This window comes from Callorhinus ursinus, unplaced genomic scaffold (genome assembly GCF_003265705.2).
Source record: "Callorhinus ursinus isolate GAN/ISIS: 27379988/994484 unplaced genomic scaffold, GSC_fseal_2.0 scaffold24, whole genome shotgun sequence".
Classification (NCBI taxonomy): domain Eukaryota; kingdom Metazoa; phylum Chordata; class Mammalia; order Carnivora; family Otariidae; genus Callorhinus; species Callorhinus ursinus.
In genome coordinates, this window is record NW_027397086.1 from 20,447,219 (window position 1) to 20,465,035 (window position 17,817).

A 17,817-nucleotide genomic window follows, 5' to 3' on the forward strand; every position below is an offset into this window, starting at 1 on the left:
AGCCGAAGGCAGTCGCTTAACCAACTGAGCCACCCAGGCGCCCAATAAATAAAATCTTAAAAAAAAAAATAAAATAAACATTGAAATTTTAGGGGTAGCTTTTTTTTTTAAAGATTTATTTATTTATGTTAGAATTTTAGAGCATGCTCAGAGTTGGGAAGGGGAAGGGGAAACAGCAAAGGGAAAGGAGAGGGAGAGAGAGAATCCCAAGCAGACTCCTTGCCTAGTGGGGAGCCCAATGTGGGGCTTGATCCCACAATCCTGAGGTCATGATTGGAGCTGAAATCAAGAATCGGATGCTTAACCTACTGAGCCACCCAGGCGCCCCTGTAGCGCTAGCTTTTCTAATAAACTCAGATCTCATCTAGCTAAAAATCATGTGAGATTTGGGTCCTGAGAGCTAAAGTGTAAAAAGGGCTAAAGCTAGGGGAAAAGGTCATACTCAGAAAATGAAGAGTTTTTTAGGGTATGTTTAGGTATGAGCAGAGAAGATTCCTGTCTGCCTGCCCCAGTCTACCTTGTCAGCCTTATCTCCTGTATCGTCTATGCATTATTCTACCCAGACCTGCTAGTTTGCTGTTTGCTCAAATCTAGTTTACTTTCTTCATTTGACATCCTTGCTTAAGCTAACCTTTCTGCTTAATAGTCATGAATGGGTTTTCTCTCTCCCTTCTCCCATGCCTAGAATGAGGGAAGTGACAGCCAGTCCACAAATGTGCCAGGCACTATTCTAAGTGCTGGGGGAAAGCAGTAGAGCAGAAAGAGTTACCACCCTCCCGGAGCTTACTCTAATGAGAGGAGGCAGACGGGAAACATGTCAAGAAGTAACCATTTCAGTCCTAGAAGTGCTGTGACCAGGTAATGTAGAGAGTAACCTAGGGTGATGCCTTAGCTAGAATGCCAGAGAATGTCTCTCAGAAGGTGATGCTTTCACCAACACTGGGAAAAGAATGTTCAAGTTGAGGGCATAGAAAATTCAAAGGCTCTGAGATAGGAACAAGCTTGGTTGAAGGAAAGAAAGAAGGCCAACATGGCTGGAGTGGGGGATGTGACAGGACGAGCCATAGGTGATGATAAGAAGTTGGGATTTTATTTTAGTTACAAAGATAAACATGGATTTAAAGCAGAAAGGGACATGACCTGATTTAGGATATTGAAAGCTCATTTTGGCTGCTTTATGGAGAGTTGGGCAGGAATGGAGAAGGCAGGGGGCTGGCTAAAAGAATATTATTCCAGTAGTCCAGGGGACATGTTGATGACTTGGACTAAGGCTGGTAGAAGTGGAAATTGGGAGAAATGGTCACATCTGGGATATATTTTTGAGCTAGTTCTGACAAGAATTACTCATGGGTTAGATGTGGAGTGAAAGGGAGGGAAGTTTTGGTTAGCCCACCTGGAAGGGTAGCTGTGCCTCTTCCTGAGATGGAAAGATCTGGAGGTGGTGGGGAGGGTGGGGGGTGAGGTGGGGAATTACAGATAGATGGGGCTATAATCCTGTTTGGGGTGTGGTAAGTTAGAGATACCTAGCAGATATAGAAGTCAAGGCACCACGGGGCACCTGGGTGGCTCAGTCATTAAGCGCCTGCCTTCGGCTCCGGTGGCTCCGGTCGTGGTCCCGGGGTCCTGGGATGGAGCCCCGCATCGGGCTCCCTGCTCAGCGGGAAGCCTGCTTCTCCCTCTCCCACTACCCCCTGCTTGTGTTCCCTCTCTCGCTGTGTCTCTCTCTGTCGAATAAATAAAAAATCTTTGAAAAAAAATTCATACTATTGTTTAAAAAAAAAATAAGTCAAGGCATCAGAAAAGGCAATTGGACATACATAGCTGGGGCTCCGAGGAGAGATCGGGGCTGTAGGTGGAAGTTTGAATATCGTCAGATAGTACCTATCACTCTACCCATCAATAGAGATGAACTGTATTCGTTTGGTAGGGTTGCCATAACAAAGTACCACAGGCTGGGTGCTCAGACAACAGAAATTTATTTTCTCATGGTTCTACAGGCTAGAAGTCCAAGATCAAGCAAGGTGTTGGTGGGATTGGTTTCTTTTGAGGTGCCTCTCCTTAGCTTATGGATGCCTGTGTGTTTTTCACATGGTCTTCTTTCTGCCTGTGTCTGACTCTTAATCTCTTTTTATAAGGACACCAATCATATTGGATTAGGGCCCACCCTCATGGCCTCATTTTAACTTAGTTACTTCTTTAAAGACCCTATCTCCAAGCACAGTTACATTCTGAGGTACTGGAGGGGTGAGGATCTCAACATATGAATTTAGGAGGGATACGGTTTATCCCATAACATGGCCTAAGGAGACAGTACAGACAGAAGAGGCCCAAAGATAGATTCCTGGAGCACTTAAAGCTTTTGAAGGTCACAGAAGCGAGCCGTCAGAGGAGACTGAGGAGGAGCAGCCTGTGAGGTGGGAGGAACTACCTGTGTGTGTCTTAGGACTGAGAGAAGATTTTGCAAGAAAGACTTGGTCAGCTGTGGCAGATGCTGGCAAGGTTCCAAGCAGAGTGAGAACAGAGAACTGCCCACTGATTCCCCATCCCCATTTTACAGATGAGGTTTCTCGTCTTACGTTAACAAAGCTCTCCAGCGGCATTCTGACTACTCTTAGTGCTTCATTGTCTTCCATGTGCAAAGAGCATCTCCTCTACCGTCAACAGTACCTGGGCTTTGGTGATTCCTCTGGGAGCAGTGATGTGGCCGCCAGGCTCCCTGTGCTCTGGCCCAGTCTTCCTTGTGATTTGTGATACATCCTGTAATGTCACAGGGTGGTATTCGTGATGTTCTGCTGTGGTTGGCAGCACCACAAGTTTGAAACGACGCTGAATTCTGCCTTAAAAGTCGTGGTGTTGTAGAGTTGCTCGCTGTTGTGCTGGGATAAAGGGGCTGTGGGTCTGAGATGGTGCTTGACTGCGGCAGAGGCCACTGTGTGGGCGGCCTAGACTGGGAGCTCCTCTGGGCAAGGAAGGGTCCCAGAAACTGAGCGGACAGTGACCGAAAAGGTGGGTAGTAGGAAGTCTGTGAGTGTCTAACAGTCGTGATACCTAGAAGACAAACTTAAAGTAATCAAAGGAAGTTAGGGGTAATTGTGGCTTATAGTTATTTGGGGCCGTTTGCTGTGTTAGGTGTTCTTTGTTCATAGATTATAGATGCTGAGTTGAAAGAGTATTAGAGTTTTTAATCCTACCCTCTGCCAGTTAGCTGCCTGACCTTGCGCCTGTCATGGGACCTCCCTAAATCTGCTTTCTCATCTTGAAAGAACAAAGGTGATAAAAACCTTCTTCTGCCTAACTCTTGGGGTTGTTGTAAAGATCACATAATGTAGGGGAAAGCCATTTGTAAATTGTAAAATGCTGTGCAAAGATAAATGGTTTTTATTATACTCACTCATTTGCATTTGGTGTATGAATAAATATAGAGGAAAATATTGGGCAGATGTGTTTGCATCCAATAGGTCTAAAAACTGGTTCAGATGGCTATAAGGACAGTGTCAAGTGAGCAAAAGGTGTGGATAGGACACACAAAAGAAAATACACACTGAAAACCAACATGGAAAAATGGTCACTCTTGTAACTGAAGAAGAAAATAATAAATAATTGGTTACAGTTTCACACCTATTAAATTATCTAAAGTTCATCAGTCCATAAGGCTCTGGAAGAATTGGTTTATTCATACAATGTTGGAAAATATTAATTGGTACAATTCCTGAAGAAGACAATTTAGCAATGCATAGCAAGAGCCTTTAGTAAAGTGCCTCTATCCTTTGATTCCTGTACATTTATCGTACTATTAATAGTAAGAAAAAAATTGTGTGTGAGGATGTTCATTGCGGCGTTACTTGTGATATTAAAAATTGGGAACATCTCTATATTCCTTGATCAGGTAATGTTAAAATAATACCAAAACTTAATGAAGTGGGGTGCCTGGCTCGCTCATTCAGTAGAGCGTGCGACTCTTGATTTTGGGGTTGGGAGTAGAGATTGGGTGTAGAGATTACTTAAAAATAAAATCTTAAAAGAAGAAAAACTTAATGAACTAATATGGAACCATTAAAAATGAAGATGAAAGTTAGTGATGAAGTGATGAAGAATTCTAAATTTCTATAAACAGGCAGAAAGTTGCAGAGGATATGGAAAAATAGAAACAGTTATGGTAAGAAAGTGGGACCACAAATTCATATTTATCTTTTAAAAAATGTCTTTGGGGCACCTTGGTGGCTCAGACGGTTAAGCATCCAACTCCTGATTTTGGCTCAGGTCATGATCTCAGGATCATGGGATTGAGCCCCAGGTCAGGCTCTGCACTGGGCGTGGAGCCTGCTTAAAATTCTCTCTCTCTCTCTTAAATAAGTAAATTTTCTACCATTATGCTGTGATTTTAATAACAAAACATGCGGTATTATAATGAATAATTTTCCTCAAAGTTATCTTGTTTCACTGTACTTGATTCCCAGAAACCCCACCAGTCAGTCTCATTGGTTGTAACTCTGACACCTGACATCTCTCAGCAGACTATGGGACATATTTGTGTTTGTAGCTAAGGTCCTAAAATTTTCTGTGGTAATTCTTATACTGGTGATAAATATAGCATGGATTTCTGTGTAATGGATGAGCACTTGGGCCACATGCAACAGATTTTTCTCTGGGCGGATTTGCTGAGTCAGTGATCATGGTTTTATAGGACCGTTCTCTTACAACGTGAAGTAGCTCTCTTAAAGACCCAAAAATAGAGGGAAGCAAAAAGCCAAGAAAGGCAAGGAAATTTGCTAGGAATATTGAAGAGTAGAATTTAAGAAAAGATCATAAGGTAGCTAGAGGCAATTAAATAGTCTGGAACATTTTAGTTTGATTTGGAACAAATGTAAAGACCAAGCATGAATTAATTTTACTGCATTGTTGTCTGAAATATTAAACCAGATCATATCTATATTTCTTCCAGCTTCATAAAATTCTGGGAGATAAGGTGAACAATACTGCTGTAATTGAAAAGCAAGTACTAGAACTTTGGGACAGATTGTATCATTCTTGGTTTGTAAAGGTAAGTTATTTTATTAGAGGATTTCAGTTGTAAACTAATAAAGTCCTTTTATTTTACAGACTCACTGACTAGATAGATGTTAATTAGATTATTAACATTGGGATATCATTTATTGAAATTTTTAAGCTACAAGGTCTTAAACTTCAGGTTACTAAAAGTCCACTTGAATTGATGGCTAATCTGCATGCAGAACCCACCAGTCCCTGTGATGGGGACTGAACACAGGATGAAAAACAGCATCATCAACAGCATCTTAACTCATTACGTGAAATGCAATGTAAACAATGTATATAATGTTAATTTTTCTAATGGCCACCTGAAAAAGCTAAAAATAAACAGTTGAGATTAATTTTAATATTTTACTTACCCCAACATACCCCCAGTATATCATTTCATTATGCAAACAAGTAGAAAAAATCTTAGTGAGATATTTTATATCCTTTGTTTTTTTTCTTACAAGCCTTGGAAGCCTGGTGGTGTATATTTTATACTAATGCCGTTTTTGAACTCTCCTGTTTTTGGACTAGCTCCATTTTAAGTGCTAATAGCCACATGTGATTAGTGGCTCCTGTTTGAGATAGTACAGCTCCAGACATTAAGAACTTGTTCTTTGAGGAAGTAAAATAGATCCAAAAGTTTGGAGATCTTGATTTTTAATCACCTTTACCTGTTCTTGTGCTGATATACTATTATTACTTCAGAAATTGTGGTGGAAAATAATACCATTTTCCACTAAATATAAAAATGCTGGTTTTGACAGCAGCTGCTTGTGTGGGGTCATGCGGTACACCGGGTTGGCTGGGCCCGTGGGCCTTCAGGAGCAGGAATGTGGAAGAGGAATGTCCAGTGGGGAAGGAGTAGAGAACTGGACAAGTTGGTAGTTAGTTTTCACAGGGTTGACAGTAAGGAGAAGAGGAGCATGTATGTATCAACCTCTTCACTTGGGGTAGAAGGGAGGAAAGCTCAGTTTCAGATTTGAATTTGCTGCTCAGTGACCTGTTTTTACTCTTCCCCTGGGGCGAATTGAGGGAACAGTGTTGGTTTGGGGGTTTCAAAGAGGGGAGGTTAGAACTAATTGAGGAATTTGTAGGTAGCTATCTGCTGAAGAACTGGTCAATTGGAAAGGTGTCTTTTTCCTCTGCTAAGTCTGGGGCTTCTGCTTACAAACAGCTTTTTCTATCCCTCACCCCCTTTTAAAAGCTTCATTTTATGGTCCAGGAAGCTCAGTGTTTTAAAAGCATAGGTTTGTAAGCAGGCAGGTGTATTCCTTTCTTTATATCTTCTACTAGGACCTAATGTGTTCATTGTGTAATGAAGAGTGATTTCACTGTGCCGTTGGCAAAAGTGTCAGAATGCAGACATAATGTTAAGAAACAACTTTTGTTTCTGAATGTTAACCTCACTAGTCACTTTGTTTATTCTTATCTCTTTCAAATTTAATTATTCCTGCATTCTTGTCAGCGTAATTGTCTTTCATATGGAGTTAGATTCCCCCCATTCTTGTTTCCTTTTCATTTTCCCCCATTTTGTCGAGGTAGAATTGACATATAACATTGTATTAGTTTTAGGTGTCTTTTATATTCTCTCCCCCCTTGCTCTCTTTATCTTGTGTGGAAGATTAATAAGGGGGATGAGAAAAGGAGGAAAAAAGCAAAAATGGGAGACCCCCAAAAAGGTAGAGGGGCTGAAAAGAAAAAAGATGGTAAGTGCTTTGTTGGTGTATAGTTGTCCATATTGAGGAACAAAGTGTGTTCACAACTGTATTTAGGAAGGGAGCATTTGAGCTAGGCTGACATGTGGTATTGAGAAGATAAGTAGAAAAATAGAGTTCAGGTCTTTAGATGGAGTTCTTAGCTGATTTCTTAAATAAATGCAAAATTTTTCACCTTTGAGTAACTGCTAAAGTGCTCAAGTGGACCTAAACTGAAATGGGGTATTTATACTTTTTCTGCTTTGGATTAAATGGAGATTTCATGTGTGAACCATTTTATTCCGCAGAATGTAACGCACTCTGGAAGGCACAAGGGACACAAGATGCATATAAGTCGTCAGAGTAGCTGGCTGGGAGATATCCTGGACTGGCAGGATATCGCCTCCTTTGTTCACGAGAACATCGAGACGTTTCTTTCGGTAAGAAGTAGTATTTTTAGTGAAACTGGACTTAGAAATAAAAATAGAAATTCTAATTTACAGTTTTCCTTGCACTGTTAGAGGCCTTTAGTTACCCTGTTTTTAATGCCATGACATTTACAATTTTGAGAGTTCTAAATGCCCTAGAAAGATGGCCAAAAGCCATAGGCCACAGTGGTAAATAGTTCCCTGGGTGCCGTCTCGGTGGTTGAAGAGTAACTGAGCAATGCTGAGTCAGGAAGCATGTGTGCAGTGTTGCGGACTCTCACATTCTGAAAGACGGGTGTTCCTGTCCCCTCAAGCTGACTAGAATGTCCCCAGGCTGGACCCTGAGAGAGAAAATGGCCTTTCTGGTGGGCAAGGTCTTTGGCAGATGGAAATACGGTTCCAGTTACATTAGAGAGACTGGATATTCTTTAGTCCACACTTCGGCCATGTACCACCCACCTCTGCCTTGTTTGCCAAAGGGTCAAAGGTGGCAAGGAACCATGCTTGGTTCCACAGCGTGTTTTGTAAAGTGTCTTGGCATGTGGCTTTTCACAGAGATGAGAGGAATTTTCTTGCAAATAGACTCATGACTTTGATCAAGTCAACGAAAGTTGAAGTTTGCAATGTAATTTTTTTTTAAGATTTTATTTTTAAGTAATCTCTACAACCAAAGCAGGGCTCAGACTCACAACCCTGAGATCAGGAGTCGCACATGCTACCAACTGAGCCAGCCAGGTGCCCTGCAATGCTAGATTTTTTTAAATTTAATTTTTATCAAACTAATAGATGACCATAGTGGAGAGTAAGGAATATTTTAAGATTATTTTGGTAAAAGAAACAGCGACCTGCTTTGTGCTTCTCCACTTCAGTCTCATTTTCTAGAAACAGTTGTCAATTCTTTTAGCTTTCTCTGAGTATTTACCTCTAAATTTCCAAAATAACATTTATGTTGGCCTGTCTTGGTTTTGCAATTTGTGATATTATATTTTGGCTCCCTGATATGGAAGATGGAAGATAGAGATGTGATTTTGAAGTCTCTCTGTGCTCTCTTACACCACCTTTGGGGTTTTCTTACAACTCCTTTGGTTCTTCTCCTGTCGCTGCACTCACACTTGCCCTTCCTCCCATGCACCTAATACAGCTGATCAGAGTTTGGAGTTAAATCTAGAAATTCATGTCCTTCAGTTCTAAGACTTTATGGTTTTGATAGTCCCCTCCCTCTGTTTCCTCTAGTCCAGTGGCCATGAAACTTTTTGGTCTGAAGATTCCAAAGCGTTTGTTTTTGTGGGTTCTATTGATTATTATTGTATCAGCAGTTAAAACTGAGAACTTTAAAAATATTTATCAATTCACTAAAAATAACATTGCATATTAACATAACACATTTCTTGCATCTGCAAAGTAGCCTTTTTCCAAAACGAAATGTAATTTTTTTTAAAGATTTTATTTATTTGTCGGAGAGTGAGAAAGAGAGAGAGAGCCCAAGCAGGGGGAGTGGCAGGCAGAAGGAGAAGCAGGCTCCCCGCTGAGCAAGGAGCCCGACGCAGGGCTCGATTCCAGGACCTCGAGATCATGACCTGAGCTGAAGGCAGCCGCTTAACTGACTGAGCCACCTAGGTGTCCCCAAAACAAAAAATTATTTAGTGAGAAGAGTGGCTTTATCTTATATTTTTGCAAATCTGTTTAATGTCTGGATTCTCATATATTCTTCTATATTCAGTCAATTGGAATACCTTGTTTTGACTGATATAAGAAGAAAATCCAGCCTCATACGGATATGTAGATGGAAAAGAGGGGAGTCTTTTAATAGCCTTTTCAGATAATTGTGGCTCTTCTTTGATCCTACACCAAAACTCAACAAATGGTATTTCTTACAGGTTAGTTGCAGTGTGGAATTTGAAACTGTATCAATAAACTTTTTATACTGTCTTGTATTAAAGTCCATTGATCTGTCTTGGCCAGAAATGGGTCTTTTACTCTTGCATATTTTTGTGATATGCACTGGTCATTTGGAATATTGGTTCACTGATTTTTTACATCGTCTAAATATCAACATATATTCTTACAGAGTGTAAAACAATCACATTCTTTAACATAACTACCTGTCTCATCAGAAAAAAATCTTAAGGTGTCAAGGTCAACCCTTGATCAAATTTTTTTTTTTTTTTAAGATTTTATTTATTTATTTGATAGAGACAGAGAGAGAGAGAGGGAACACAAGCAGGGGGAGTGGGAGAGGGAGAAGCAGGCTCCCTGCCGAGCAGGGAGCCTGATGCGGGGCTCAATCCCAGGACCCTGGGATCATGACCTGAACCAAAGGCAGACACTTAACCAATTGAGCCACCCAGGCGCCCCTCAGATTTTTTATTCCTGCCTTCATACTTGTAATATCCAAAAGCTCTCACATTCTAAAACTTTCTTCCTAATCCCCTTGGTTACACAGAAAGTTTACTTGATTGTTGTTGGAGACTGACAGTCAACAACGTATTCACTTAATTTCTTAAGAATTACAACAGAGTATTTCCTACCAGTGTGACCCAGAAACTATTTAAATTTTTTTTGATAAAAATTCCAAAATGACAGAAGCCCCCAAAGGAATGCATGTAAAAATCACAAGTAAGGGCATTGTTGATTTGTTTCTTGGAATCAGTGGTGTTTTTCATTCATTTATCCCACAAGGTCAAATGGTCAGTCATGCATATTTTTGTAGGCATTGCGAAGCATTTTCAAGATTTTCTGTAAGGAGTTATTGTAAATGAAACCAGCCTGCAAAAGCTCTCCCATGAAGACTGAGCTGAGGTATGCAAGAAACACCAGGGACAACAAAATATGCCTTTATAAATGGTACATTTGAGATAGGAAAGGAATGGATAGGCCTTTCATAGAACAGATGGTATAACTTGCACATATGACAAAAAACAGAACTGCTGTTTTGGAAAGGGCACACCAAAATAAAATCAGACATTAGACTTCTGGTCCCAGCTCTAGTTCCATTTCTTAGCTCCAAGGCCCTTGGGCAGGTTTTAAAAAATCTCTGACTTCAGTTGGTCTATCTTTACAATAAAGATCATGTCATCTGCATTGCTTCTGTCACAGGGAACAGATGTTATCATGAGGGAATTTAAGTTCATGGGGAGATAGGAAATGAAAACATGTAGGTGTGGCATAGATAATGTACATCTTCTTTTAGTAATATTTAAGAGGTATTAATAACTATTTTAATAACTGGTTCTAGTGAATTTGCAGGTGATGGATTAAATAAACATTTTAAGTCTTGATATAAGGGTCATTGTCTATCTGAAGAAAGGTTTTCAGCTGCAGAGTTCTGCCCTTGACCTATTTCTTTTATTATGATTTTAGTGAAATCATCCAAGTGATGCTTTTGTGTTTGTAAGTGAATCTAAGTTGGAGGTGGCAAGGGGGGAGGCGTCTAATAAGACAAATACTAGAATTTTCATGATCTACACTTGTGATCCTATACAGGTTGCGTTCTGGCGTATTCTCCTGTAGGTATTTTTTCTATAAATATCATTTTTACATAGTTATAATCATCCTGTATATAAAGTTTTTATTTCCTACTTTTTCAACTTTGCAGTGTATCAGAAAATGTTTTTCTGTGTTATAGTGGAGCTATCTTTAATGGCTACCTAATATGATTTGGAGTTAGGTTCACCATGATTTTCTTAACCATTTTCCTTACTATTCAATGTTCGTATGATTTCAGGGGATTTTTTTTTTTTTTCATTTAAAACAATACTCTGTTCTTTTCAGTTTCTGGTACTCACACTTGTACTAAAAGCACAGCACAGAGCTTAGAAACTTCTTTCTGGAGGATTAGTTCTGATGTTCAGCTTTCCCTCTTCATCAGATCTTGGAGTCTCTGTGGATCGTCATGAGCCGGAACGTGAGCCTGCTTTTCACCACTGTCACAACACTCCTGACCATCCTTTTCTACAGTGGGACTGCCCTTCTCAATTTTGTGCTGTCTCTGGTATGTACAGGTAGATAAGTACATGGTGCCTCTCTTTCCACAGTAAAGCACGTTCTTGGTTCCATTTATGTTTCCTTCCTGTAGTTTCCAAATGTGATTTTTTAGGAGATACTATCCTTTGTTTTGCAGATAATTTTCCTGACCACCCTATTTTATCTATTAAGTTCCAGTGATGAGTACTACAAGCCAGTGAAGTGGGTGATAAGCCTGACACCACTATCTCAGCCAGGTCCTTCTTCTAATATTATTGGCCAGTCTGTGGAAGAAGCTATCAGGTAGGGAGAAGATTTATGCTGTTCGTCTTTCCATTAGAAACTGCTTTCTGTGAGAAGCCTGTTTTCTGTCTTGAGCCTTTCTAATAACATTCAGTGCTAAACTAGTGATGGACCCTGGTATTTTCAAAAATTGTTATTTCCTTTTGAGAGAATAATGTGAGCAGTGTAAGTTTTGATAAGAAAAAAATTCAGTTTCAGTTTCCTGCCGTCAGTCTTAGGAGTTAACAGCTTTCCCCCACTGCAGGCTCTTGCTCTAGCTGCAGCTCCTGTCATCATGTCACTTGCTGCGGAGAACCCCCTCTGGCACCACACATACCTCCTTTTTTCTGGAAGCCCTCCTATTCTCAGGAACTGTAGCTGTGCCCAGGGATGGGCAGCAGATGGTCTTTCTGTTTCTTCCTCTCTTCCTCTGTAGCCAGGCTGTGCCTTTTGCATGAGGGTAGATTGGATACTGGAAATGCAAGGTTTCTGGTTATTTTCAAGTCACAGGCTATGTGTGCATCACAGGTTCTGGCCAGAAACTTCCATCATGTCTGGTGGGGTCCATGTATTGCAGGCTTGGCTTCTGAATTAGATGATTCTTCAACTTTTTTTCTTCATATGTGCTTTCTAAGTCTTTGGCTCCTGGTTCCCCCTGCCTTCCTCTTTGTCATTTTGGATAGGGAAAGGCCTCTTGCAGCTCAGGCCTATCTCAGCTCCTTCCCCACCCTTGTCCCCCATTGCTTTTAGCTCATTAGGATTCTACTGTATTTTTTTTTTTAAACTGTTTTTTTTTTAAGATTTTATTTATTTATTCATGAGAGACAGAGAGAGAGAGAGAGAGAGAGAGGCAGAGGGAGAAGCAGGCTCCCAAGGAGCAGGGAGCCCGATGCGGGACTCGATCACAGGACCCTGGGATCATGACCCGAGCCGAAGGCAGACGCTCAACCATCTGAGCCACCCAGGCGCCCGATTCTACTGTATTTTTACTGCTTACAAATAGTTGCCCAAATTAAATCCTTATGTTATCCATCAGAGTTTCTTTTTCAAATAAGTTGTTCGCTAATGGTCTTAAACTTATCTTGAATAGTTAATTTTTGGCTGGCCCTTATGTTTCCACTTACTTTTAAGAAATAGCATTCCTTGGAACTCGTCTTTCATAGAAATCTTGATTTGACCTGCTAATGCTGTCTGACTGATCTTGGCTTATTTCTTCATTGTGTTCATTTAACAACTGGTTGAGGATACCACTTTGGTCTCTGGAAAATCCTCAGTTACATTCAAATAGCATACATGTTCCTAAAATACATTCTCTCTAGAAAGTTTGCTGGATTATCTTTCTTTTTTCCTATTAGCAAGGCCTGGGTAAAGTCTTCATCAGTATCTTGCTTCCTTTATTGGCCATCAGGTAGGATTTTAAAGAATGCCCCTATCCTCTGTGGTGCTCTTGGGTATCCCATGTGGGACCATCTATGTAAAGATTCCAAGTTTGGGGGGCGCCTGGGTGGCTCAGTCGTTAAGCGTCTGCCTTCAGCTCAGGTCATGATCCCGGGGTCCTGGGATCGAGCCCTGCATCGGGCTCCCTGCTCAGCGGAGAGCCTTCTTCTCCCTCTCCCACTCCCTCTGCTTGTGTTCCCTCTCTTGCTGTGTCTCTCTCTGTCAAATAAATAAATAAAATCTTTTTTTTTTTTAAGATTTTATTTATTTGAGAGAGAGAATGAGATAGAGCATGAGAGGGGGGAGGGTCCGAGGGAGAAGCAGACACCCCGCTGAGCAGGGAGCCCGATGCGGGACTCGATCCCGGGACTCCAGGATCATGACCTGAGCCGAAGGCAGTCGCCTAACCAACTGAGCCACCCAGGCGCCCAATAAATAAAATCTTATAAAAAAAAAAAAAGATTTCAAGTTTGGGAGTGTATTATCTAATGTAACAGTTTTCAAAGTGAAGCTGTCTTCAGGGAAGAAACTTGCTGGCTTTAGCATCCCTTCTAAGTCTATATGATCATGGGGTATCATCTTTATTGAGTAAATAAAATGTTGAAAACTCTAGTAATAAATTCACGTCAGTTTATCTAAGTGACCTCTATCTGACTCAAAGAAGTTTATGTAAATCACTCAACCAAAAAGAAAAATAACCTTCTACCTTCCTAATAGGCCAAAACTATCAAATCAACCATGTCAAAGGTTGGCAGAATCCTTTAGTCAATGTGACTAAAGCCAAGCCTTACAGAAAATTATCTACCTTGTCCCATTAAGAACTTCAAGAGAGTTACTTCCTTTTCCTGAAATAACCTTTATTAACACTGACTCTTATTCTCACAAAAGCTTTTCTGTTTTCAAATCACGGTTCTTGAATTTTCTCTTGTTCTGCTTTCTTAGAGTGAACCACTGGTCAGCTGTCCTCTGTCATTCCAGTCAATTTTGTTTTCATACCAAATATGCCACCTCCTTTGTTTTAAACTTAATTCTTTAATGTCATGGTTGCTTGGAATTGGTAAGCCGAGCTGTGATTTGTATGTCGGTCCAACTGGTTGAAAGCACATATCCTGGAGCCCCTGGCTGGCTCAGTTGGTGGAACAGGTGACTCTTAATCTCAGGGTTGTGAGTTTGAGCTCCACGTTGGGTATATAGTTTACTTAAAAATAAAATCTTTAAAAGAGCAAGCAAGCAAGCACATATCCTTCTGGTGTACCATGGTGCCTTCTTCCAGGAGTTGCTGGTTGGGGCAGAAGATTGTGAGTTTAATTTGTGACACTGTTAGGACTGTTCAAATGGACACGTGAGGTTGGCAGCTAAAAATTCAGGCCTTTGACTCATCAAGGGAATTTGAGGTTAGAAAGAGTAGGGTCACGTCTCTAGGGAGAGGAAATACATATGTGCCTTTTCATAAATTAGATTTGCCTTATCTTCCTGGGATTGTACACACTTAGGCACTATAGCAGTAGCCCATATCTTGGTTCCAAAGGATACTGGTATAAAAACCATTCATTTTATCATATATTTAATTTTGGAAAAAGTTTAAACTCTCAGTACCAGAACTATAATCCTAAAGGTTGTCAAAACTGAAAAATACGGTCCAGACTAGATAACTCGTCTGGACCATTTGTGTAACCACAGCTATATCAAGTTATGTAAATTAAAGATTATAACTCAAGACAATTTTTAGTGGTCCAAGTGCTTTTTGTCTCTTTACTGGGTCAAACTCAAGACCTGAAATGGACAGGTTTTACACAGATGCCTCTCACATGTGTAAGATAACAATGAGTTCTAGTTCTCAGAGCTCTTTTTTTTTTTTAAAAGATTTTATTTATTTATTTGAGAGAGAGAATGAGAGATAGAGAGCATGAGAGGGAAGAAGTTCAGAGGGAGAAGCAGACTCCCTGCTCAGCAGGGAGCCCGATGTGGGTGGGACTCGATCCTAGGACTCCAGAATCATGACCTGAGCTGAAGGCAGTCGCTTAGCCAACTGAGCCACCCAGGCGCCCTAGTTCTCAGAGCTCTTGTCAGAGTTTTCATTCTGAAGGATTGTGTTCAAGATGGAATATGTTTCTTCATGAACAAAGATTTTTAAGAGGAAAAATATTAATATAAGTGAATATGAAAATGTTATAAAGTCCTGAGAGTGCAATTTGGTCTGCAAATCATCAATGAAATCAGACTTCATAAACATCAACCATTAGTTGTCATCACTGTTATGGTCAAGTGAAAATTATTCAACTCGTTTTATATGTATGATCCATCAGTAAGTTGAAGGTGGAATTGAAATTGAGAGTTAACTGCATGGCCAGGCAGCCAAAGTGTCTAGGCTCTTGAAGCTTTTCCTTCCGAAATATGTAGCTACTTTATGATCACCATCTTGTTGAATTTTTGAACCTTAGTTATGATCCTCAGTTCTGAGTAAGTAAGTGTTTTTTCTAAATTGAATATGTTCGTGTATTCATTTGGATTTTCATTTCATGAATTTTTGAGTTAGTGGCATGCATCTCTTTTCCCCAAACCATTGTCGTCCCTGTAGAGCATGTTGTGTCCTGAATGTTTGCATCACACCCTTCTCCCCCGATGCTCCCATTCTGCTTGCTCTGGTGGAGATATTGCACATTACTAAGTTGCATGTTGTCACGGCCTCCGTGCAATTTAGTGTGTGTGATATTTTCACATGAGTGCATGCACACGGGTATGGCTCTTGCTTGTGGGATTACAGCTTTTCAGTGCCGGTGGGTGGGAGTCCTACTTAAGAATTGGATGGGAGAATGTATGTACTGTGAGATTTATTTTTTCTTTTTCTTTTTGTTTTTTGGAAAGTGAATGTGCTTCTCACCTCTACCCCCCACCTCTGGAAAATTAAAAGTATTTGGGTTAAAAAAAACCAACTGTGTCGATTATTCAGTAAATCAGTATTTCTATTTTTGACTTTGAACAAATTAAATATTGGTTGGAAAGAAATTCTCATGAATTTAAGGTTATAAACATTTGTTTAAATTAAAACATATAAGGAAGAGTTTAAAGCTGTAAGAAAATGTATTTTCATTTATTTGAAGAGGTAACTCTCCTAACACTGGAATAGAGAGACAGAATCTCTTACTCATATTTGGGAAGATCAAATTAACTGAAGTTCTTAAGTAATAACCCACTCAGTAAAAATAATGCCTTTTTAAACTACTTGATTATAGATCGGTCTAATAATCTTAAACCTTTATGTCAAGTTTCCAAGGAAATGACTTAAGAAACTTTGTCTTGTATTTAGTTTCCCATTGTGATGCTTTAAAAATTGTTAAATTAATTTTAATAGCCTTATAATTGAATTAGTGTTGAGATACAAATGTTTGCTATTTGCCCAAATGATTCAAACAACCCCTTGTTAATTTTTTAGTTAGCATTAGAGTAAGCATCTGTGATCAGTGGGCACTGTGAAAAGACACAAAACCATGTATTGGGGTGCCTGGGTGGCTCAGTCGGTTAAGTGGGTGCCTTTGGCTCAGGTCATGATCCCAGGGTCCTGTGATCAAGCCCCGCATCGGACTCCCTGCTTGGCGGGAAACCTGCTTCTCCCTCTCCCTCTGCTGTTCCCTCTGCTTGTGGTCTCTCTCTCTCTGTCAAATAAGTAAATAATCTTTAAAACAAAACAAAACAAAACCATGTATTAATGTATAAAAATATTGAATTAATATTTCTACTGCCAAGAATTCCAGTTGATTGAATGTGATGTCACTATTGTATGCTTCTGTGTGTGACAGTGACTCACTGTTTTTTCTGTTGCGGATGGAAGCCTTCTACAGAAGCGGTCTCTCTCTGTGCTTCTCAGCAGCACACTAGGCCTGCTTGTGCAGCCTGATCATTCCCTTCTGTAACGGGGAAATCCAGTGTCAACCAGGTTTCTGTACACTTCACCATGGAGCTGGGTCTCTGGGGCAGATGAACCAGGAAACGAAGGAGATGTAACTTTTCTTTCTTTTTTTTTTTTAAAGATTTTATTTATTTATTTAATTGAGAGAGAGAGAGCGAGAGAGGGAACACAAGCAGGGGGAGTGGGAGGGAGAAGCAGGCTTCCTGCTGAGCAGAGAGCCCGATGTGGGCCTCAATCCCAGGACCCTGAGATCATGACCTGAGCCGAAGGCAGACACTTAACCAACTGAGCCACCCAGGGGCCCCGAGATGTAACTTTTCAAGAGAGGTTAGGTGGTAATGAAGAGAGCTGGGGGATACTTTTCCCCGATTGGTAATTTTATCTGCTGTGTTTCTGGAAGCTGGCCTGCCCTGTCTACTACTTAGCCTTCCCTGGAGGAGCGGTATATTGTAGTGAGGGTAGAACACTGGTAAGGTCATGCTCGTGGCTCTTTCCTGAGGAAACAGTAATCTGGTAAGTCTTCCTATTTGACCTTTAGAAAGAAAAGAGGGCAGAACCAGTGTAAGGAAGTGTTGGGAGTAGGCAGAATTTGATTTTGGACTCTTTTCTTTCTTCTTCCTTAGACACGTACTCTACTTGTCTATGGTCTAGAGCCTGGTGTCCTCTGAGGGCATAGAGCTTCTTCTTTTTTTTTTTTTTTTAAATGTTTTATTTATTTATTCATGAGAGTCAGAGAGAGAGAGAGAGAGAGAGAGAGAGGCAGAGGGAGAAGCAGGCTCCCCGCAGAGCAGGGAGCCTGATGCGGGACTCCATCCCAGGACTCTGGGATCATGACCTGAGCCGAAGGCAGACGCTTAACCATCTGAGCCACCCAGGCACCCGGGCATAGAGCTTCTTGACTGTGGCTTATCATTCTCTCTGGCCCCCTCCTTCCTTCAGTCTCATTCCATTAATCCAGGTCATCTGATCAAATCCTGCGTTGTCTGGCCAGTTTTCTCTCACTTGTTTAGAAAAGTAACAACACCCCTTTCTTCTTCTTCTTCTTTTTTTTTTTTTAAGCTTCCTCGCC

At 40.6% G+C, this 17,817-nt stretch overlaps 1 protein-coding gene across 6 annotated transcripts in view; it reads left to right on the forward strand.

The window, feature by feature from the left end:
* Positions 1-17,817, forward strand: part of TMEM245 (transmembrane protein 245) — a 101,375-nt gene that overhangs the window by 56,040 nt on the left and 27,518 nt on the right. For all 6 annotated transcript variants that reach the window (XM_073876593.1, XM_073876594.1, XM_073876595.1 and 3 more), the window contains 4 exons: positions 4,943-5,041; positions 7,040-7,171; positions 11,028-11,150; positions 11,280-11,425. In XM_073876593.1, the coding sequence (XP_073732694.1) occupies positions 4,943-5,041; positions 7,040-7,171; positions 11,028-11,150; positions 11,280-11,425 (500 nt within the window). The remainder of the gene's footprint in view (positions 1-4,942; positions 5,042-7,039; positions 7,172-11,027; positions 11,151-11,279; positions 11,426-17,817) is intronic.